Below are 25,432 nucleotides of genomic sequence, written 5' to 3'. Positions count from 1 at the left end.
GCCAGCAATGCGTGGGATTGATATAGAGATGACTGAATGGAAACACCCAGATATTTAGCTTACTATTTTATTTCTGGACATTTTTAGTGTCCACTAGAGTCCAAACTAAACATGGAAGGGACGACCTTTACAAGTACTGAACAACTTTAATGTGTCATCTTAAACCTACACCAAGCCACGGACAGGTAAGGTAGCTTTTAACTGGAAAGCCAAATATTTTTCCTGTCATCATTTAATTTAATCTTTTTGCAATTTTGCTAACTGCATTGTAGGCTACGGTTTTCACAATTGAGCGCTTAATAGACAGTTTAATGCTTAATAGACAGTTTCTAATAATAGACTGTGTATTAATGCTTAATAGACAGTTTCTACTTGTTTGTTTTAGCCTTGGGAAGTGTGAGTTCATAAAGGAATGGATATTAACGGTATTTGCATGTCGAATATTTTTTTGTTTTGTTTTGTTTTGTTAATACAACGTCCAATATAGGTATTTATAACATAACGAAATATGCGGTCAGTTCTATAACTCGAGTAATACTGCATTACTGTGGACAATGGAGAATACTTTTTTTTTTTGGAAAGTTTTGCAATTTTACCAAAAACCACATAACCAAATTATATTTTTCTAAACAGGTTTTGTAAACCTAATAGTGCCATTATTATTATTATTATTATTATTATTATTATTATTATTATTATTATTATTATTATTATTATTATTATTTTCCCCCATGTGTGTTTGTGAGCAACAAGTAGATTAAACAATTAATGGTCCTTGGTCTCTTCTTAATAATTTTCATAATGCTGTCTTTGAATGCAAATAGTTTAGTTAAATAGATCACAACAACAGGTCTTTAAAAGGTAGATGTTTCAGTACTAGAATAAACTGTAACCCACTGTGCACACAGCACTGATCATTAATTGTATATAGTAACCTGGTTTGTTGATTTTCTAATGTTCAGTTTGTTTTACTATGCATTGTCATTTTTTTTTTCAAAGTTGCAAGATTTGAGGAAACTGTATTATCCTTAAATCATACTTTCTTTGTCTCTTTATCTTGGAAACATTGGAGTCTGAGTAAACTGAGTATTCTTATCACTGGACGGTCTCATTCCATATCATCAAGAATGCCTGTTCTAGAGAAACCCAAGCAAGATCAAGAGAAACCCAAAGAGCACAAGGACAGCTATGTAAATACAGCTTTTATTACTATTCATATTAATCAACATGATTATTAAATAACATTCAAAAACATTTTTTACTTATTACTTCTTTTTAATTCCTTACCCATTTCATAGTTCACAGTCAAAGCAAAGCAAAGACACATTCAATTGCAGTGTGAAAATATGAATCTAAATTGTATTTTTAAACTATAATAAGTAGGCTTATAGCTTATATATTGATATATGCAAAAGGCTATAAACAGCTCTACTATTCAAAGGTTATTTGCTGTTTTGAATAGTTTCTTTTTGTTGTATAGCATTGTATCAAACAATATTTTCATTGATAGATAAAAAGGCCCTATTTATCAAAAGTATGAACTTGTGTTTTGACCTGTTAAAATCCACATATTGACCATTGATATCAGACATTACAAGTACAGATTTTAACTAAACTGCTAGCATACTGTCTTTGCACTCAACGTCAATGACATTTAACTTTGCAATGCATTTGTAATAAGAACTGCATTAATAACAAGTACAGCTATTCCATCCTGTTTTCTTTCCCTTAGACATTCCTTGTCCACCACACCATTATTCTACAGGCAGAATAACTGATAACAGTTAATTCTAGTAGGTAGGGGTTTCTCATAGGGAAGCTGTATCTGTCAGAATGTGCTCCCTGCATTATTGAATCTGTACAGCACCTTACCAATGTAGGGAGGGGGGAGAGAATTCCAGCACACACATTACACCTGTCCAAAGCTGGTTAAAGGGGTGGGGTTTTGACAGAGATTAAAGCCTATCATCATCATGTATTCAGAGAAGGCATGCCATTCTAATTTCAGCTTTCGAAGGTAAAAAATGAATGCACCTGTTTGGGCTTGTAATCCATAAACCTTCTAAAATAACTTGCATATCAATTTTACATTACTTCGTTCATTGCTTTAAAAAAATAGTTACATATAAATGTTAAGGACATTATCAATATTGTCTCTTTTGAGCAAACCATTGGCAAGGTATCCAAATAGGACTATTTTGCACAAAATATGCAGTTTTGTAGCAACCATAACAAAATAAATATAATAAAAATTCTGTATACATATGAGAGCTAGCTATTTTCATAAGGGTCCTTTATAAGTATATTCTTGTTAGTTATTTTGATGATAAAAACGGTATTAGTTGCATGGAGCCGACAGCTTCTGTTAAGTGGTTATTAATGTAGACAAGCCACAAACTGTATAGTTTGATTGTTGAATATCAATCTATAACATATCACAATTTGAAGCCATTTAAAAAAAAAAGAAAATCTCCACCCTCCCAAGGTAAACCTACTGTACAGATAAACCAACCCTACAGTGATTACACCGTGTAACACTTTTTTTTTTTTTTTTGGTTCCTGGGTAGTAAGTGTTATTTCCTAATTTCTTATGCCTCAAAAGTATAGAAAATGGCTATTATTCCCCACAAACTTTGCTTTTGTGACCAGGACAGTGATATTTTGAAATTTACCTATTTTCCAGAACATTCCAGATAGATTCAGTGCTGAGTAAACTTGGAGTAACTTCTAGAACTTTCTAGAACTTTCCAGTAATATAAATAGTAGTATAAATACAGGGGCCTTAAGCCCACCAGTTCAGTTTAGTTCCAGCTGCCTAAGTGGATACATATCTGCATTTTTCTGAGATGGCATCAAGAGGCTGCAATGGTGGCATTCCTGATGGGTCTCCAAGGCGGTTTTACCAAGTTTCCCTGCTATCTTTGCCTTTGGGACAGCAGAGACACCAAGGCGCACTACCACAGGCGGGACTGGCCACAGCGGACCGAGTTCTCTGTGGGGAGGAACAACGTCAAGTGGGAGCCACTGGTGGACCCCCGGAAGGTGCTGATGCCACCACTGCACATCAAATTGGGCCTTATGAAACAATTTGTCAGAGCTCTAGATAAGGAGTCGGCAGCCTTCAAGTACCTTCAAGACTTCTTCCCTCAGCTGTCTGAGGCAAAGGTCAAAGCCGGTGTCTTCGTCGGACCACAGATAAAGAAGATCCTGGAGTGCAATGAATTCCCCAAGGAGCTCACTAGTAAGGAGAAAGCGGCTTGGAACAGCTTTGTCGCAGTGGTTCGGGGCTTCCTGGGCAATCACAAGGCCGAAAACTATGTGGAGCTGGTTGAGACTCTGGGGAAGAACTACGGCACAATGGGCTGTAGGATGTCCCTCAAAGTCCATATCCTTGATGCTCATCTTGATAAATTCAAGGAGAACATGGCAGCGTACTCGGAGGAGCAAGGCGAGCGCTTCCACCAGGATGTACTGGACTTTGAACGCCGCTACCAAGGACAGTATAACGAGAACATGATGGGAGACTACATTTGGGGGCTGATTTGTGAAAGTGATTTACAGTATAATCGTAAATCTCGAAAAACTACTCACTTCTAAATCTTTTGTAGTCATTTTTGTATTACTTTAGTATAAATACATGTTAATTTGGATTCATATGTTGTTTTTTTCTGACTTTATGTGAACGAAAAGACACAAATTCGCCCGTTTTCTCATTGGAAATAGGTACATTTCAAAATATCACTGTCCTGGTCACAAAAGCAAAGTTTGTGGGGAATAATAGCCATTTTCTATACTTTTGAGGCATAAGCAATTAGGAAATAACACTTACTACCCAGGAACAAAAATTGTGTTACATAGTGTTATTAATTAGGTAATGCAAGGAAGCAATGGTTGTGTAAATCAGGTCAAAACAGTTGAAAGGACATCTTTAAACATAAAACAGGTTATTATCTAAACAACAAGAATTAAACATTTTTTTGGTTAGGTGTTACCCAAGCTTCCAGTGCCTCCTTTGCAAAAGACCACAGACATGTACCTGAAGTGCATGAAGCATCTGGTGACAGAGGAGGAGTTCAAGAGGACCAAGGCCATTGTGGAGAAGTTTAGAGCTCCTGGAGGGACAGGGGAGTTTCTACAGCAAAAGCTGCTAGAAAAGAGAGAGAAAACGGAAAACTGGGTAAGAGCCCTTATAGAAACTACAGCAATTGCCATGATCTTTAAACAGAGGTAAAAACAGAGTAATTTTAATAGCCAATACAATTGAAATTAGCTTAAATGTGTGAATGCTTGTTGCTATTAAATGATTAGGATATTATTAAATATCTGTGTATCCCATATATATTAATTAATAGAAGTTAATAAACAGGAATACAATTAATTATTTAGCAATGCATGGGCAAGTGTTCTATGGCATTTCAAATACAACAGATCCTTATTAGAAGGCGTTTATACTCCAAACACATATTATATAAATCAACTGTGAACTATATTGATTTCAGATTTCTCTATATAATCACATAACATCAATAACTATGACAGTTACTTGGAAATGTTTCAGTCTTTAAAGTGTGTTCAGCTTAAGCAATAAGATCTGATCAGTGTAACAGAGTGCTCAGTTCATCCAAGGCATTTTATAATGTATATTGTCAGTGTGCCTATGAGGTATTTGTTTTAGAAGGCAAAAAAGCTTTTGAATAATCCCTTTTTAAACCAACTAACACATACATACATATGCATGACATATTTTTTTAATATATACAGTCATTTTAAAAGGGTATATTTCCCCTTAATGTACTAGATTACATTATTGAGCATGTTCCTAGAAAATATGTAGTTTATGCTGCATGTTTTACATTTTCCTAGGTATATGACTATTGGGTGGAGGACATGTACTTGAATAACAGGTTGCCTCTTCCTGTGAACTCCAGCCCTGCTATAGTCTTCCCACGACAGAATTTCCAAGATCAAAATGACCTTCTCAGGTACCTCTTCTTCCATAATACCAATCATATCAGTGTTATCATTTATTTAGTCTATTTGTTGACACATCACACAACTATGACCCATGATGTGTTCACAATGCGTAGGGGGCTGGGGCTTGGTTTTAATAGTCTGAGTGTAGTTCAGCTGTTTATTCCCCACATAAAAATATCCATAAGGGGGTTGGGGGGGGGGTCCCGAGTGGCGCATCCAGTAAAAGCACTCCGCGTGGCGTGCAGAATGCATCCTATAGTCTGGACATTGATGGCTCAAGTCTAGGCTATTCTTTTGCCGACCGAGGACGGGAGCTGCCAGGGGGCGGCGCTCAGGGGGAGGGAGGGCTAGGTTGGCCAGGGTGTCCTCGGCTTACCACACACCAGCAACCCCTATGGTCTGGCTGGGCGCCTGCGGGCTTGCCTGTAAGCTGCCCAGGGCTGCGTTGTCCTCCAACGCTGTAGCTCTTGGTGGCTGCATGGTGAATCTGCAGTGTGTAAAAATGCAGGCGGCTGACGGCACACACTTCCCCAGCGCTGACGCTCCCGAGTCAGCGCTGGGGTGGTAGCGGTGGGCTGAGCCTAAAAAAAAAAAAATTGGAAACTACTAAATTGAGGAGACCCTTCTCTTTCTTTTGGTTAGCCTTCATGTGCAGCAATCTGATGAACTAGGTAAAAACAACAGGGTTGAAGCTTCTATATCTGTGTTCCTGTAATTTGATACAGTTATCCTCTCTGCCTTCCAAAGAGCAAACCCCAGCATTCCCCTGTAATGTAACCACAATTACATTAGTGTTTCCATTCTGGAAGGCAAGGACATTGAGAGGGTTAGGGTTAGGATTAGGGAGAGAGAGAGAAGGAGAGAGAGAGAGAGAGAGAGAGAGAGAGAGAGAGAGAGAGAGAGAGAGAGAGATCGTGAGATCGTGCTGCCAAAGCCAAGATGAAAGCCTATGCAGACACCCGTCGCCACGCAGCACCTACCACTATTGCGCCTGGCAATTCTGTGCTGTACCGGCAGAAGCACAACAAACTCTTGACCCCATACAATACCACGCCTCACACTGTGACAGATGTCAAGGGCTCCATGATCACAGCTACAAGAAATGGCCATTCAGTGACCAGGAACTCCTCATTCTTTAAAAAATGTCACTCCTACCATGAGTACAAATAATAATAAATGATGTATTTGAACCTTTTCTCTGAACCCTTGGAGATATAATCAGAAGGTAATACATGGCATGCATATAAAGAGTCTATGGGGAGGCATATGTTTCAGTCCAAGTGCCATTTAGGCTTTGTTCACCCAAGAATAACATCAACGCCCACCATATATCTTGGGCTGCATTGGTAATGGAATTCTTTATGGCACCTATATATCTTTCAGTATTGCTATGTCAGGTAGAATTGAAGGTTGCCATCAGTTGTGTTGTACATGTTTTTGTGAGGCTCAGTCTCTGAATAAATAGACCACCTTTTTGTGACATTGTGCAACCAACCAAGTCTAGTTGTTCCTATATTAAGATCAAATGATTTCCTATATACTTGTAGCTGTGGATGTGCCGTCACAGTTTTTGAGCTCCTTGTTCAAAACTATAATGTAATTCTGTGACATTTCAGCTTTCTCAGCTTCACCTGCTTGTCTTGTAACTTAAAAGTAAACAGACAACAGTGAATTTATCTAAAATGATAGCTAGAAAGATTCTAATCTTAATTGGAGTAATAACACTTAAAATGTAATTTGATGCTATTTACCTTTTAAGAAAGCAGCTGTAGGGGCTCCCGAGTGAAGCATCCGGTAAAGGCACTCTGCTGTCCGGGCACCTGCAGGCCGCCCTGTATGCAATTCAGAACTGCGTGGTCCTCATTTTAGAGGACGCAAGTGTTCGTCTTCATCTCTCCCGAGTTAGTTTAGGGGTTGCAGTGGTGAGCCAGGTTGAATAATGACTGGACATTCGAAAATTGGGAGAAAATTGGAAAATGAATACCAATAATTGTTTTAAAAAAAAAGAAAGCAGCTGAATATATCATATTTTTTTAACAGTACACAATGCAGATATTTCATGAATAACTTCCCGGTATTTAATTAATGGAGAGTGTTCCCCTAAACTTTTGTTTTACAGGTTTTCTGCTCATCTAATTTCTGGAGTTTTAGATTACAAAGCTTTACTTGATGCGTAAGTTACATTGCTTGTGTTATTTGTATTTAAATATGCTCCATGTGTTAATGTCATATTGTTTGGCATAAATCAGAATCATTCTTTTTTATGGAATAACAGTTTATTTGGATACAAATATTTTTTAAAATGTTTACAAGTTTAAAGTTTATGGCCAATAATCCATATATAAGCAAAAGAATGAGCTCTGATGCTTATATTATACATAATAGAGCTGTAACCCTATTGAGGGGTTCTGATGACATGATAAACCATAAGAGCGAAGCTTTTACCATAACCCCAGATATATCTTATTCTTTTCTTAGGTGTACTTATGTATTTTTTTCATGAATTAATTTCTCCTGGTCTTTGAGTTTTGAGTTTTGAGTTTGTTGCCGTCTTTGATGGAAAGCTTGTATAACTTATTATATTTTTTGTTTCTTTGGTAACAGACATGCCCTGCCTATAGATTATGCACGAGGGCAACTGGCAGGGACCCCACTTTGCATGAAGCAATACTACAGACTGTTCTCATCTTTCCGCCTGCCTGGCCACAAGAAGGACACCCTGGTAGCCCAGAAGAACAGTGTCATGCCAGAGCCAGAACATATTATTATAGCATGCAAAAACCAGGTCAGGATCTTTTCGTATAAAACGCTTTAGAGGTCAAAAAGTGATTGTTAGTGAATAATAACACCCATATGGAGAAGCCACTAACATAATTTGACGGCAAGCATCTGTGTATGAGGGAATATCGAGGAACTGAGGATGAAGCCTATACATCCCAATATGCAGACGCTCATTGTCCTATAACTCCATTATATACTGTACTGCCTTATGTTAATATACTGTATAAGTTACTAAATCCAACTTGATGTGTCCATTTAGCCCATTGGCATTTTCATTCAACAGAGGTAAAAGGTTAATGAGGGGAATTCTGTTTAATTGTCACTGTTTTGAACTGACATTACTCAGGTGAAGAAAGGCATGGTTTTTCAAGCAGGTGACGTCAACCTTTAAAGGTGTTTGTTTGTGATGTATCATGGCATAGAACAAGACAAACTTAAAGCTCAGGCTATACTACTTCAATTTAGATAGGAGGCTGTGTGGTCCAGTGGTTAAAGAAACAGGCTTGTAACCAGGAGGTCCCCGGTTCAAATCCCACCTCAGCCACTGACTCATTGTGTGACCCTAAGCAAGTCGCTTAACCTCTTTCAATTACATCTTTCGGGTGAGACGTAATTGTAAGTGACTCTGCAGCTGATGCATAGTTCACAAACCCTAGTCTCTGTAAGTCGCCTTGGATGAAGGCGTCTGCTAAATAAACAAATAATAGATCATTTATATGGAAGTTTTGGTTTCAGTCCCATTTTGCCATTAAAATGAAATGAGTAATTTAGGTCTGTGAAAAGCCACCTACCTAACTATTCAACTGAGTATAATTCAGTCTTTTTTTGAGCAGCTCAGTAGACACAAAGCTCTCATGAAAATAAAAATAAAACATAAATATAATGATCAAAGCAGAACCAATGCAATGATGGAAACCAGGCAAGATGTGACAGAACATTTACATGTCAGAGGAACACTTTCATGTCTTCATTTTTTTTCAGCACTACCAACTAATTGCCTTCTAATCTCTTTAAGGTTCTGCAAAAGCCTTTATACACGATTAGCTTATAAACTAGACCTCTTGCTTCAACGTTACTGCTTACTGGAAGTTAAAAAGAGTTTTCGAGGTGGAGGATTGGCACAAGGCTTTTGTTTAGCTTGGCATGTTTTAAAACTACCTCTATAACATGTTTTTACAGCTTATATTATTCAAAAATGCTTACATCTGGCTGCATATGTATAATATCTTTTAAGTACAATGCCTATATTTGATATTAGAGAACAGGTTGTTGACAAGAAAATACAGCATGGCTTCAGTCTATTGGGACTGGGAAAACCCAGGGTTCATAAATGAAATGGACTTTGAAGGAGAACATGTGAGTGTATCCATGATATCTGAAGCCCTCTGTAGGTACAGCAGTACATCTAACTTAGTTGTCTTCGATTGCATTTCCCAGGTTTTATCTGGAAAGCTTCCAACAGAAACAAAACCAACATATTGCTAGAGCATGTCAGATTAATTCCAGCATTTCATCTGGGGTTTCAAAACCATTGCTGCCTACCTGATTTTTATTTCCATTTCCTCCTTAGCAGACCACTGGGTTATTCAATTTTCATTCATGCAGAGTTAGTTGGGAGCCCTAATTAGGATACTGTGCTATTTGTGCTTTGCCTGAATGCAAAAAATCAATGACTATAAGACACTATGGTGGTTCCTCAAAAATAAAATTGATGGTTTTGCACTACCCACTTGCTTTGCTCATACTCACTCCACTCTTTAGTTCATATATCATCTACTATGGCAGGCGTAAAGCACAGAGGTAGAATCTATTTCAGAATAGTATTCTATCACAAAAATACATTTGAATAAGCTGGGATTTTTTTATAGTGGAGGCAACTTCATATTAATGATGTATAATCGTTGTATGATATTTTTCTTTGTCTAGTTCTTTGTTTTAGATGTTGTGATAAACTTCCGACGTCTCAGCGAAAGAGATTTATTCACTCAGCTAGAGAAAATACTTAAAATGGCAGAGAATGAAGAAGAACGCCTTCCACCCATAGGTCTGCTAACATCAGATGGAAGAACTGAATGGGCTGAATCCAGGGCAGTAATCATGAAAGGTTAGATACTATCTCCTTGGTACAAACCAACAGCCTCTTTACATCTGAACCCTAAAGGCATCTCATTTACTAGTACATGTATCCATCTTCTATTGACTGGTGGTGTGCTGTAAAGACAAACAGTTTTGAGAAAATACAACTGAAATACAAATGTTTGATTCACAGATATTGTAAAACATCTTAAGCTGCTATAAATGTCAAAATCTTCGACAATTTATCTGTTTGTACTAAATGACTTACATTTGGTGAAATCTTTTTTTCCTCCAGATTCTACCAATAGAGACTCGCTAGACATGATTGAGCGATGCCTATGTCTGGTGTGTTTGGACGATCCAAGTGGGAATGAACTCACTGATACCAATCGAGCTCTGCAGATGTTACATGGAGGGGGCTATGATAAAAACAGTGGGAACCGCTGGTATGACAAACCCATGCAGGTGAGGATAATAGTACAATAGTATAGAATGTTTTTAAAGCTGGAGACAAAGCATAATTTACTCTATGTAGCTCAGCAGCACACTGTATTTATCCTGGAGATGGATGGTGGTGCCCATCTGTCCATATGGTAAATTATTGCGATTATCATAATCTGGGGCTATATGGAGGCACTTGTCTGTCCATGTGACACTTACATTTTTACAAGTGCATACTGTGGATGTAAGATTACAACTATATATTTTTTCTTTTAGTTTGTTATAGGGATGGATGGGACCTGTGGCGTTGTTTGTGAGCACTCCCCTTTTGAAGGAATTGTACTAGTACAGTGCATTGAGCATCTTCTGAAGTACATGTAAGCAACATTTTTCATCAGGAGCTGCATCGATGAAAACATTCTGAGTTGTTTATTTCAAGCTTTTAATCATTAATATGTCTTTAGGCTATTCACAAAAAAAGTGTTAGAAATTACATTAAAAAAACACCTTTATACACTTTGCAGACAGATACAGCATGCCTTTGATTATCCGTAACATTAAGATGGTAAGACTTGCAATGGATTGTTCTAACAGCGTTATGTACAACGTATTTATGAAGTATTTTGCATGGGATACACAGTTTAATAAAACATTTATGAAGGTGTTATGCATGCTACATGGTGTTATTTTCAAATAAAGCTTTACGGGAAAAAAGTAGATATTTTTACATACTGCATCATGTGCTTAAAATGAGTAACATCATCACAATCCACTGGCGATCATTCAATATTACAGAAAACTTTCTAGATCCAACAGTCAAAGCATTGTTAATAGTTTCCACTCAGCATAGTATGTTGATTAAATGTGACCTGCCTATGTTTTACAGGAAAGGGAGCCCTTCTAAGTTTGTTAGAGCTGCTAGTGTTTGCGAACTTTCTGTTCCTAGAAAATTACGTTGGAAATGTTCTCCTGAAGTTCAGGGGCTGTTAGCTTCTTCAGCAGATAAATTACAAAGGTATGTTATGAACCTTTCTCATTAGCTTCTTACATTATGACTGCTGTTTGAGCCTGAAACTACAGATTAATCTTGTTTGCACAAGTAAATCAATTAAAGCATCGATTGTAAACTGTCATTCTCAGTGCACTTGTCAGATTGAGAATTTAATGTAGAATCAAAAGGCAAGTAATGCACTGATCAGCATTATGACATTTAGTAACCATACATTGTTTTAATTTTCTTTATGATTGTACATTTTCTAGGTTGGTGAGGAATCTGGACCTAAATGTAAAGAAGTTTACAGTTTATGGCAAAGAATTTATAAAGAAGCAAAGAATGAGTCCAGATGCTTACATCCAAGTTGCTCTGCAACTGGCATTTTACAGGTAAGCTGACTCCACTGGTTTAGTTATTATCTTGTAGTATTAATGCACCATGCCTGATTTTATAATATTTAGACAGATTTAGGAATCAATAATTACTGAAGTTGTGTATAACTTTGCAATTAGTTTCATAAAGTGTTTCACAATCAGGTTACTGGAATTCACAAAAGCAATAGTAGCTTTCATAGTGGCAGTTGTGGAAATCCAACCCAAGGGCTTAGTGAGTTCAGGGAGATGTGCTAATAGTGACTAGGGGATTTGCAAGATTCAAATTTGGAAATCAACAGGGCCACATTAAAAATGGATACAAATTGGTGTCTGACTACTAGTACATTTCTTAATCCTCCATTCCCCTAATATCTCACGACAAAATAACTTCAAGAACATTTTAACGAGGCTTTTTATGGCAAGCCCCTTCCAAAGAGCGAGCACAATACATATTGTTACACATTTGTAAGAACTGTAAGACTTCTCTTTATTGTTTTACTTATAGGTGCCACGGCAAGCAAGTTCCTACCTATGAAAGTGCTTCCATACGCCGCTTTCTGGAGGGAAGAGTGGATAACATCCGGTCAGCTACTTATGAAGCATTAGTATTTGCTAAAGCAATGACTGAAGGAAAATCCACAGTACCAGTATGTATTTCTTCTTGGTCAATTCCATTTCACTTTTGTTTCAGTTTTAAGGTGCTATACTAAAACAGATGTATAATTTAACATCATAGTTTGAGAAAAAAAGGGTTTTGTATACATATATTAAGTTCAAAGGGTCTGTATTTTTGATGTGGCTTAAATTTAGAAAAAACACAGAAGATGGTGTAAAAAAAAACAATACAATAGAATTTGATAAAAGGAATGTGTAATGGTATTTATTGATTTCTTCTTAATTCTAGGATTCTGAAAAGATGCAAAGACTCTGGGATGCAATTAATGCTCAGACCAATTACACTATCCTTGTAAGTAGGAATAACATTAGTATTCCTTTATTTACAGATATCATTAGGAACAATGTTTTACAGATCATTAAGATTTATCTCCTTTAATTTGATACACTTTGCACTAAATTTGGAGTTAGAGTGCACTAAAGTAGGGAGCCTCACGTGCGCGATAAATCTAAGTTTAGCGCCCCATTTACTAACATAGAACGCATTCATTTACATGCACAGTATTTGGTTCATTTACATACCATGCACACTTAACATGCACGATAATGTCAGAGACTTACTTATGATCACTGTGATATCAAAAGCCCCGCAGTCCAGGAATATCTTTTGGTCAGTAACTTATTGTGAAGGTGGAGGTGGCTTATATTGACTGAAAATGAGCGATCAAAACAGACCCAGCACTCAGCAGCCTGGGACAGGTAGAGGCAACATAAAGTGAAACTGTACTGCTTCCCTTTTAATTTGAACATGTATTCCTTCTCCTTCAATGCATATACAATAAAAGTAATGCTGTGCAATAGCATATTTTTCTTTTTGTTCTGCTTACTCGAGAAATTGTCGGCATTGCCACCCTGCAGAGCAAACCTGTCCTCTGTGTGGGAAATTTAATATAATTCCATGTGCGCTTTAGCAGGGCTTTTTTTGTGTAAATTGCAGTTTATTGAATAGGTTGCAGTTAAAGCTGAATGACAATTTAAAATAAATAGTTTGCATACATTATCATAAATAACCATACGATAATGAATACAATTGCAATAGTAAATACGGAAATCATTAACGTGCAAAGCAATTGCAATTATCGTGCATCATAAAGTTTAGTGCCCTTTGAGGCCTTTATATTAAGCTGTTATGCACACATCTAGATTGACAATTTGATTAATCATAATGATAAATGACCTAATTAAACCATAATGTGTTATTGTCTCTGGCTAATCCAAACTCCAACTATTTCCCAGATTAAAAAATATGTAAAGTAATACCTTAAGAATGTCTGTTTTGATGAAAGTACATGTATTCATATGAAGGCCCTGACAAATGTTACTCAACATACCACTGTTGTCCCTTTAATGAGGCTATTACTATTCATAATATATTATTATTAGGAGAAGCTCCTAATTATCTGCACTAAACAATTCTGTACCATATTATTCTGTTCATATTATTCTTAGAATTCTTGAATAATATATTTTTGTTAGGGATTTCTAGAGTAAAATTGGTGGCTAACAGCTTAATGGATCAATTCATGGGATTTTTAAAAAAAAAATGACATCTATTCATTATTTTTAGTCCATTACTGGAATGGCAATTGACAATCACTTACTTGGACTTCGAGAGATGGCTCATGAGCTGAAGATGGAGAAGCCAGAGATATTTACAGATGAAACTTTCTTAATAAGCAATCGCTTTATCCTTTCAACAAGCCAAGTGAGTTTTCTCTAAATATTAAAATAGGTATATAATCTAGCTTCAATTCTGTTTGTTCAGGTGACAAAATATATGTATTATTCTGCATGGTTTCATTAGCCACATCTTAATACCAGTACATTAATAAACTTGATTGATGTAACCTTACGTTAGTCCAGGCCATTCAAACTGAAATCAACCTTGCTTCCCTGTGTTTTTCAGGTTCCCACCACAGCAGATATGATCTGCTGCTATGGTCCTGTGGTCCCCAATGGCTATGGTGCCTGCTACAACCCACAATCAGATCACATCATCTTCTGCATTTCAAATTTCCGAGACTGTAAGGAAACCTGTTCCACCGTCTTTGCAAAAATCTTACAGGAGTGTCTGGTTGAGATGAGAGATTTGTGCAGTAAGTACAACATGGCAGCCAAGACTGCTGATAAAAAGGAAGGAGCAGTCAAACATGTAAAAAATGGAAGCAAGTCATAATATATTATCGTAAAGCCCAAACACCTTACTGTTCGGGTACTGACAATTCAATCTGCTTATCCATACATCTGTTGTACATACTGACTAAAGCGTGCGAAAAATCATGGTTCTTTTTTAAATTCTTTTTTGCAGTTAACATAGATGTTATAGGGTATTCCTTTTTACTAATTTCTGTATTGTATATATATATATATATATATATATATAATAACCTGGCCGGCACTCACGGTCGTTCATTTGCCCCTATAATATACAGACCCAGGACATAGAAATTGATTTTTAATAACAAAAACACAAACAAACAAACAAAAATAAACACTTAGGTCAAATGTAGAGCCTAACTTCACTTTGAACAGGTCCCTGACTAAACACACAGTATTAACACAGTACTTACTTTTATATTGACTGCTCAGAAACAGAGCACACCTTCTGTCTCCTACTCAGCAGTTCAGTGCAGACTAACTGCACCTCTTAAATACCCTGCACCTGGTTCTAATTAAAAATTACTTCCAGGTGCAGGGGATAATTAACAATAAACTAAATTAAGCAATTAAACAAAATGTGCATATGCACATTTTTTATGCAGGGAGGATATTAACCCACTCCCTGCTGTGTTACAATATATATATAAAAAAATATGGAAAAATAAGAACCTCCGTGCGTATATATAGTGTACGCCATGGCTTGCATAGTAATGAGCCGCTTCACACTGAATAAGTCACTATGCACCACTACATTCTAAATTGCATGACAAACTGCCATTTTATTTGTTATTAGTTACAAAACCACTGCCAAAAATAAGTGACATTCCACGTATTTCCTTTAAGATATTTGGGGATGAAAACAGATAACTGGTACAACACCAGCTTTCTGAGTGAAGACAGCAGTCCATCTGACCAAAAAAAAAAAGTGCACCAGCAATTGTCAAAAGTAGACACATAACAGTAGATGAGGAACATTTTAACAGTAGAAGTGTTAACATCTCTGCTGACAGCGAGTTTAAAACCAGCAATAATGTACTCCTGTCAGTCATGAAAACTTTCAGAAAAGCAAATAGACAAGGCACTGTCCCCTGACATCGCGGTCAGATTGGTGCGTAAAGTCTGGTTCGATCTTAAACTTAATCTGGCACGATGTGGACACAAGGGTGTTCGACAACTAACAAAAACATCTTTTGAGATCCGAAAGGATGAAAACGGACTTGAATGTGTACCTCGCATATAACGAGGACACAAACTCACCTCAAGATCTGGCTTCACCATCCATCGCAGCTGCTCTCCTGCCTTCCTAAGTGTTATTTGAAACTCCGCCCAAACCATCAACATCATTAGCTTGTGCTCAGTCCTCTAGTTTCAAGGTGCCACTTTTGATGCATAAATTCACAATAGATTATATAAAAAATAATATATAAACCACTTCTGGCCGTGCGGTTCCAATGATATATACCACTTTTGGGGTGGTTAAAGTCCTTGGCACCACCCCTGACGTGGTATATATCATGGGAACCGCACAGCCCGTCGTGGTTTATATATATATATATATATATATATATATATATATATATATATATATATATATATATATATATATATGTATATATGTATATATAATTCATTAATTACTTCAACTGATCTGGTGGGTCGAACTAGTAATGGGACCATATTGCTTTTCAGCATCAAGGCTGAATGTTAAGGCCATGTTGTCTTTAAAAGACAGTTGGTTAGAAGGGGTATCTGGGTTTATACATGTCAAATCACCTAGTTCCGCACAGGGCATCAACCTCTGCAACCTCTGAGGAATCACCTGGTTGCTGATATTACTATATCACTGTACTGTATATGCAAATGTATACTAATTCACATTTGACAAGGAACTCTCTCAGTATTGAATGGTTTGATTAACTGGAGCAGGGTGTAGAAAAAAATATAAAATTGTTAAATGTTAAATTGGTGTATTTTTAAAAAATGGCTTTAAGGACAATTCAAAGCAAAGCTTAATGGTGCAGTCATTGTATATAAAGTAATGTGTAAGTACATTGGGATGAGTATCATACCAACATGCAAGTATATGTATTAGTACAAGGGTTATGTAGTTATTTATTGGAATGTATCAATTTGGTTTGGATGATCTCAGAAATAACCAACATCTAACTTTAACAGTAACATATGCAACATGGTATATCTTAAAAGTTTAGTGACACACTTTCCGGTTCTTATAGTGAGCATATGCAACATCTACTAAAATGTACCTACAGTAAAACTAGCCAATTTTATAATGCTAACCACCAGTTTCTATTAACATTAGTGCATAGTAATTCAAACTAAATTATATACATAGAATATAGCACTTTACATATAGGTACTGCACCTTAACACTCGTTGAGCGAAAAGTTACATCCACATGTGAGCAAAACGTTGCATCCATATGATGTTGGCTACCAAAGAGGATTTTTTTATTGGTGTGTTTTTCCTTAAATATTAGTACAAAGCATACAATTGACACTCTTTTGTCATGTAATCCACAGTATCATTTAAATATATCTGTGACATTTCAACTTAAAAAAAGGTTCTTAAAGTAGAAAGGTATATATGTGTCAACATTTCATCCAGGGTACTGTATTTCCCTCTGTTGTGTTGTGCGTTTACCATGTGAATGGTGCAGTATAAAGTAGCTAGTAATATACAATTTAAAAATAATTCAATGTTACTTTAACAATACCTCCTGCAGCAACAGTAAAGAATGACGTTGATCATAAAAAAAAAAAAACAGGACTCATTTATGCATTCTAAGGATGCGTTCTGCTCATTTGGAATACAGGTAATATGTTAATCTGTTTTTTTTTTTCTCCTAAAACTATTAATGGTTTCATAAGGTTGATATGCACGATGCCACAGTACTTTCATCCAACTTTTGACTGCAGTTCTTCTGTATATCTGTCTGCTACTGTTTTGATAATTAGGTAAGGGGCATCATATTGCAGAATACTGTTCCCTGATTGGTTGATGGATGATATAAGTTATAGTTTGGAAGCAGAAATCCTTCCTACTCCATACTATACAAAAAATGTTGACTCTGACTTTAGGTGTAGATATACTGTCCAATTTGTTGCATACTGTACTAACTGTAATATCCTATAAAGTTGGATTAATGTGGTATGCATCTATTTTATGCAATATGTAAAATTAATGTTATAAAATAGAGTTGTCATGCTGTATGTATGCATGTAAGTGCATTAATTCTGAACATTAGCAGATTGTAACAAAGAAAAGCTACCAACAATTAATTTTTACCTGCTAATATAGAAGCCAAGAAAAATGGCTTTCTGTCAATTCCATTGTGTTTACTGTAATTTATATAGCTTTAATGAATGAGAAGATAATATAAGAAATAACTATTTATTACATATTTATTTTTTTCAAAATTATAAAACAGTATTTATGTTTATATCTATGCAAGCAAATCATTACCGAACATAGGATATATTATATAGTTTTCCAACTGAATTCTGACGTCTGTCTGCTTCCTATTTCAAAGTAAATGTCACATCAGGAAAATGTAGCATGTTGCTTGTAGCCTGACATTTTGAATTAAATCGGTCCTCAAATAAATCATTCTGACATTCTTGCTGGTGTTAGGTCATGGGTCAAATAAATTAGACTACAAAGTGTCAAGCATAAAAACAGCTTTATCCAGATTCAATCTTATAAACTGTATGTGATAAAGTAAAGAAACATGAGACAGGGCTCCCGAGTGGCGCATCCAGTAAAGGCGCTCCACGTGAAGTGCAGGATGCGCCCTATAGCCTGGAGATCGCAGGTTCGAATCCAGGCTATGTCATTGCCGACCGTGACCGGGGGTTCCCAGGGGGCTGCGCACAATTGGCCGAGCTCCGCCCGGGTAGGGAGGGCTTAGGTCAGCAGGGCAATCTATGGTTCACCGTTCACCTTCAGATCTGTGTTGTCCTCCAGCACTATAGGCCTGATGGCTTCGCTGTGGATCTGCAGTGTGAAAAATGACGGCTTGGCATGAACACGTTTCGGAGGAACCGTGTTTAAGCTTCCATTTCCCCGAGTCGCCGGGGGTTTGCAGTGGTGTACTGGGATTAATAATAACACAACTGGCGATTCCAAATTGGGGAGAAAACTGGGGTAAAAATCATTGGCAACGACTAAACTTAAACAAAAAAAAAACCCCAGATACAAGCTCATGAAAATGTAGTACCGCCTCAGTCTGTACCTGTACCAAAGTTGCCTGGCATTAGATATGTACCTAAAACTACTTATTTTTATAATATATAAAAATGGCACTGCTTTACAATGGTCTGCAGAATTCAGTTAGAAGTTATATGCAACCATTATATATTTTCATGATGATTTCCTATTTGAAATGGCTTTGTTTTAAAGGCTGTTTATCATAAGATTCATATCTGGACACTGTAACTTCTCCATATAAACCAAAGCACTAAATATACAAGATCACATCCCATTAGCTATTTTACATAAAGGCTTACGGTTGATTGCTTTGCAAAAAAATATTTCAAAACCCAAGTACTGCTCATTGTTCTATATTTTATTGTACTGTAAAAAAAAAAGTATGCTAATGTAGCCATGCCTTAAATGCTACATACAATGTACACTAAACAAATATATTTCAGTGTTGTTTTCCTGTTTGACTATTAAGGATAGTGAATGCAATAACATGCTAGCACACTATTTATTTAACTTGTATTCATTTATTTACTAGATAACAACCCTTTAACAGAATGGAGCATATATTGTTGTAAGGAATTATTTTGTCTAGAGTTATAAGGCAATCAAATGTCTGCAGCAACTATATTTGGCAGATGCTCACCTATGGCTGTTTCTGCAGCAAGAAATGTTTGCAGTTTTTTTTTTTTTATTTACACTGCTAACTTTTATTTAGTTGGCAAAAATGTCAATAACATACACATCACAGCTGTAAATACAAAATCAACGATATCATGAAAAAATGGATCCCCATGACTTACACCATGACTTACATGCTGTGATGTTAAAATGTATGCCATAGCTATTATTGTTTATTTAGCAGACGCCTTTATTCAAGGCAACTTACAGAGACTAGGGTGTGTGAACTATGCATCAGCTGCAGAGTCACTTACAATTACGTCCCACCTGAAAGACGGAGCACAAGGAGGTTAAGTGATTTGCTCAGGGTCACACAATGAGTCAGTGGCTGAGGTGGGATTTGAAAGGTTCTCCATATGAATGTGATAAGCCATTCTCTAGATGCTGGAGGCCTAAGTACTGTGCTGTATTTTCGTCCACTATATCCTTATAGAATTACAAATCAAATTACAAAATGTAATTTGGAAGGTGCAATAACACTGCCCATTAACACTTATGTAGAGGGTTTGAAAACTGCAAACATTTCTGGTTTTACAGTATATTAAATTATGAGCCACCAAGATTACTTCACCCAGTACAACATTGTCAATGATCCTTCATACTGTATTTCAACAATAGATGTAGAATTTTAGCAATATTTTATTTTTGTAACATAGATATGTAATTAATGTATTTTTTATTAGAGCGGGTGATATTTGTTGATACACATTGTTTTTTGTGTCTATGGTGCCAAGTAGTGTATTTCTGTGTGATGTATTTTCATCTGGATGTTTAAAGTAAAGATATGCTGTCCTTTCTATCAATAAATCAAATAAGGATAAAGAATGTCTTAGCGTTTTGTTATGTATAACTCAATGACCAGACTCCATCTTGCTAAACTTTTTCACCCCCCAGCCCCCCCAAGCCCCCGCCCCCCAAAGAAAAGCCTACCTTCGTATTTAATAGTATTGTGAATTATAAATATAAACCTGCTTTGTACTGATGTATGCCTAACTTTTCAAATCATTATTAACACCATGCGTGAAAGGAAATGTGATTATCCTCTTTGAACCAAATATCTTTTACAATTGATATTGGACATGGTAGGGCTTATTTTAATAATAATTGTATTTTTTATAATATGTAGCAGGAGTGAGCAGAGAACCCGTTACTCATCCTCGTAATCACACTCTTTATCCGAAACCAATACTTGGACTTACTCGAGTGATGTCACCGAAAGTGGCCGGAGCTAAAACCCAAAGTGCCGTTGAATTGCATCTCTGTCCCTGATTTTATCGTTTTTAAGCCCTTATGTGTCATTTTATTTCTTGCTGCACAATAATATTATATCAAATTATATGGGTTGTGATGGTGGTGATTAATGTACATCGTGAAGCTGAGTTATTTTACAGGCACATAGCTGAAGTGTTGTCTCTCTTTATACATATACCAATAAAATTGCAAGGAGAAAAAAAAAACCTCGATGAAAAATGCCTCCTTGAAAGGATTAGAGTACTTTGGTTTAACTAAAAGAAGTACAGAAATACAACATTCTGTACGCTATTATTAATGTCTTTAAAATCTGACATTTCAGTATTATAAATGAGATGCACTTTTAAAACATCAAAACCCATCTCAAAATAATGCAAAATTCAGCATGACATCGTACTTAATACTTTTAGAGATGTTGTGAGTCAGCATTAGCACGCAGCAGAGCAGCTGAAGATTCAATTACTTCCGGATTGGCTAGACAATGAACAACCTCGAAGTCTGTGCAGTGAAGTATAGAAATATTTCGGTATTGAGGTGGCTAATGATGGAATAGTAAAACAATTTAACATGACCTTGTTTTTCTCCAAGGATATTGTGAAGCAAAGCACAATTAATTTCAAGTAAGTTACTGCTTTTCATATGTAAATATCTGTATATATATTGTGACAATCTCTGGGAGGGGTGGGTGTCCCTCAGGTTTTAATTTGTGTGAGGGGTTGAGGGGTTGAAAGGAAACGTGGTTGGGGGAGGCGGGGGGCGGGGTGTAGGGAGGAAGGGACGCGAGTGATTGGAGGGGGGCAGGGGTCGAGCACGGTAGGAGTGACAGGATAGAGAGTGAAAGTGAGGAGAGTGAGAGAAGTGTAAAGAGGAAAAGGAAAGAAGGAACAAAATGAAAAAATAGCAAATCACCCCTTTATTTTGTGTTTGCTCCCAGTACCCTTCCCTATATTTATTTTATTGTTCAGATAAATACGGGCTCAAGCCTTAAACAGCTACCTTGTCCAACTCCATTCATCCTGGAATCCAGCAACGTTACAATATGTTTGATCTTGCAATTGTGTATTATATTTTTCTGTGTCTTTGAAGACTTTGATATTATTGATATCAAAATACGTGCATGATATCTATATACAATGTTCATATTGTTGCCCACCCCTAATTTAAATAAAGTATGCATTAATTACAGACCAGAACTAGCCTTGAAAAAGCCCAGGTTAACCTATCAACCCAAAAAAACATTTCCAAGGGGACACAGCTTACTTTGCTATTTTATTTATGAGCAAACATAACTCTTCATAATAATAGCATTTAGAACAGACCATAGTACCACTGGATGAATTCCTTGTATAAATCAATATTACCACACTGTGTGAAATACATTTGTTTATCACTGAAAACAAGATCTGTGATATGGAAACATATACACCTCAGAATAGACATGACCATAATGCTATAATGCAAGTGAGTTAAAACCATATGAATTCTTCAAAAATAATTATATTCTCCTAAATTAATTTACTTAAAAAAAAACAGAGGTACCACATGAGTCAGTAACTAATTAGGCATTTAGAATTGCTGTTATGCTACTGGATACCTCTTTGAACTGGTGCTTCTGTTTTATACATTCTAAAACTAATGCATTTATGTGGGACTGTTATAAATATTGCTGATAATGTTGCTCGACTGCCATACATGACAGGCTGTTAATTCTGAAATGTTACAGAAGACAATAATTACATTCCATGTAAAAAAAAAAAAAAAAAGTACAGCAGTTTCCTAGCTTTTTACATATTTAACAACAACAATGGAACTGCAGTCCACCGTGGTTCTGTTAACTTCGTCTGTGGATTATGGTGAGAATAGGAATTCAATATCATATAACAATTATTTCCTTCACAAGTATGTGAAGGAAATCATTGTTATAGCCCGATGTTTCCAGACCAAACAATAAGGTGATGCTTAATTTGTTTCGCCCTCTTTAGCAGATCTATGATATTTAGATTTGGTTGGACGATGTATAAACTGGGAGTCTCCAAACAGCTTACTACTGTTTTGGCTGTATATTGCAACAGTAAATGAATTTTAGATAAATCTGCTCCAAAGTGTCATAACCCTTACAGGTGCCAAGGATATTGAGAATCAATATCAGTAGTCAGTATCAATTGAATATAAATTAAAAGGGTATATAGCCAAAAGTCATTTTATGTACACTTTGACGAAAGTCTGATCAATTTCACTTTTTAACGTAATTATTCTGGATAAGGGTGTTCATGCCAATGATTCCAGGACACCTAGTGAAGGACCTGAGGCAGTATGGTACTGAACAAGTGTTTTGAGAAAGCAGTGTGTGGATCTAACCTGCCTCTAGTGGTGTCAGGATGGATTAACTGCATAATAGGAACACCACCCCCACAGTGATGACTTTACACAATACATCACAATACATTTAGTGGAAAAAATGCTGCATGCACTGAAAAATTATTAATTAATAGAAACAACAAATGTAACAAATAGGACCTGCATTTTGTTCACACATTATCCCCTACAGTATCTATCAAAGTTGAAATTTGTCCCAAGATACAATTGATGTGAAGAGTTATTCCTGGTGAATTAAAATAAATAGTGCTATAATGTAGACTCATTATCATTAGATCATTGGAATATTATTGCTGCATTAAGCCATCTGTGTGATACATGCATGTGTCATTTAATCAATCTTCTGTATTGGGGTTTGCATTTGCCACCCGCAGAGGGACAAACAGGAACATTGTTACTAAACTCCAGTTGTCACGCACTGGTCACTGAGAAGGGAGCAGCTAATGGAGCCCACCTGCTGCCAGCCAGTGACACTATAGTGCAGACCTGCTAACTTTTCACCTGGATCTTACAGATCCACTTCCTCTAAGCATTCGTTTTAAGATAAAAAAATATGTTCATTGTTCCACTCTTCCAAGATATTACCCCCTCTTCCTTTTAATCAAAGGGGCTTCCAGTTAACAAGATCTTACTTACAGCTCCAATTGAATCTCTAAGTAGGTATTTGATTCATCAGTATTGTTTACATACTGCTGGACTCAATGAAAACACTTTCAAGTGCTTATACTCAGCAACAGTAAACACCATGCTAAATCATAAGATTGAATCATTTTTAGGTTGTAACCTTTCGGAAATAACTGTTCAACCGACACATACATACAGTAGATACAAGCTGACAATGCCCAGTGAATTGAAAGACAATTTAAATGGAAAATCTGAATGTAGAATTGGGACTGGTTCTCATATTAAGATTGGCTTCAAGTCAAAAAGCAGTTTGTAATTTAAATGTGTTTATTCTTTTGGCGTCCATCTTGTTTATCATTTATTACACACTCCTTCCATTGGCTCCTATTCTTCAATACAGTCAAAAATTGCAGGTACCATTGATTATGTGCAAACAATGTTCTGAATCAGGGACAACTACATTTATTACTATTTGTTGTCCCTGTGAAGACCATTGCTGTCTGTCCAAAAATTCCTACTCTAGGCATATGTTCATGAGTGGGTAATGCATGAAATCTCTTCTCGAAAAAAAACACACACATTTAAACAATTAAAAAAAAAAAGGTTTTTCAAGTTTATATTTTTTGAGACCTAACACTTGAGGTCTTAGGAGCAAAACAATGCTAAGGATTAATGTCTAAATATAGTCAATTATTTTTTTTAAAAAAAATTAATGTGTGTAAAATCAATAAATTATTATGAATTGTGTGTAAAATCAATAAATTATTATTATTTTATTTAGCAGACACATTTATCCAAGGCAACTTACAGAGACTAGGGTGTGTGAACTATGCATCAGCTGCAGAGTCACTTACAATTACATCTCACACGAAAGACGGAGCACAGGGTCAATCACAGTGACTTGCTCAGGGTCACACAATGAGTCAGTGGGTGAGGTGGGATTTGAACCGGGGACCTCCTGGTTACAAGCCCTTTTCTTTAACCACTGGACCACACAGCCTCCATTAATAAAGATCAAGTTGATTTACTCTATGGAATAAAAAGGTTTTGGAAATCAGCCCATTGTATTCCAGGTGGAAGGACAATATCTTAAGAAAACTGAGTACCTGTATCACACCGTCATCACTCACATTAATGATCCTATTCCTTGTGCACAGACAGGGTTATCTAACCTACACAATGGAAAGCAATTCCACAGCACAGTACACAAAAGGATAAAAGATAACAGGTTGATTTTCAGTACAGTACAGTGACATTCTAACATGACACATGGTGGTTTCCAGATCTACAGTTACTGTTTGCGAGCCTGTGGAGCTGCTTTTTCAGATTCTGTACATTTCAGAACCCATCTTTTACCAGAAGAAACTTGAACAAGCAGTTACTTCATCTGCAATAGGTGAATTATTCAGTTTTTTTGTGAAAGCAGACTCAAAAATATGTAAACAATATTGTATATTTAGTATTGCAATACAAGCAACAAGCAATTCATGAGGCTAATTAAGGATTATGTTATTTGTATCTTTAGTGGGAACAGGTCCTTTGAATTCAACATGATGGAGACGGTCCAAAAACAAGATGAGGACCAATGCAAAATGAGGCTGCAGTCTGCCCTGAGACCTCCTTGTATCACTATAGAAATGAGCAACACTTCAAGTTGAAAAAGTCTCAGAATAAATGGTTGAGAAAAATCAATAAATACAACCTTGCCAGAATTACTTAATGATGAAGAAGAATGTATGAGTAGCAATCAATTCATAAACTAATTATCCTGATAAGACCACCTTCCAATTATAATAATTATTGA

General features: G+C 36.3%; 1 protein-coding gene across 2 annotated transcripts; it reads left to right on the top strand.

The window, feature by feature from the left end:
* Window positions 1-25,432, top strand: chata (choline O-acetyltransferase a). 2 transcript variants are annotated; one of them, XM_058985006.1, is made up of 16 exons: window positions 1-185; window positions 1,073-1,190; window positions 3,986-4,177; window positions 4,864-4,982; window positions 7,094-7,147; window positions 7,579-7,759; window positions 9,682-9,859; window positions 10,127-10,296; window positions 10,549-10,649; window positions 11,159-11,287; window positions 11,533-11,655; window positions 12,146-12,287; window positions 12,545-12,607; window positions 13,883-14,020; window positions 14,222-14,411; window positions 25,154-25,432. In XM_058985006.1, the coding sequence occupies exons 2-16, from the start codon at window positions 1,128-1,130 to the stop codon at window positions 25,180-25,182; spliced, it is 1,872 nt and encodes a 623-aa protein (XP_058840989.1). In that variant the 5' UTR covers window positions 1-185; window positions 1,073-1,127; the 3' UTR covers window positions 25,183-25,432. The 2 variants fall into 2 exon arrangements, with proteins under 2 accessions (XP_058840989.1, XP_033887684.1); XM_034031793.3 differs by lacking the exon at window positions 25,154-25,432 and having other exon boundaries at window positions 14,222-15,915.

The sequence above is a fragment of the Acipenser ruthenus genome, chromosome 13, assembly GCF_902713425.1.
Source record: "Acipenser ruthenus chromosome 13, fAciRut3.2 maternal haplotype, whole genome shotgun sequence".
NCBI classification, from domain to species: domain Eukaryota; kingdom Metazoa; phylum Chordata; class Actinopteri; order Acipenseriformes; family Acipenseridae; genus Acipenser; species Acipenser ruthenus.
Note: the sequence above shows the minus strand (reverse complement) of the source record. Positions and strands in the feature narration are given on the sequence as shown.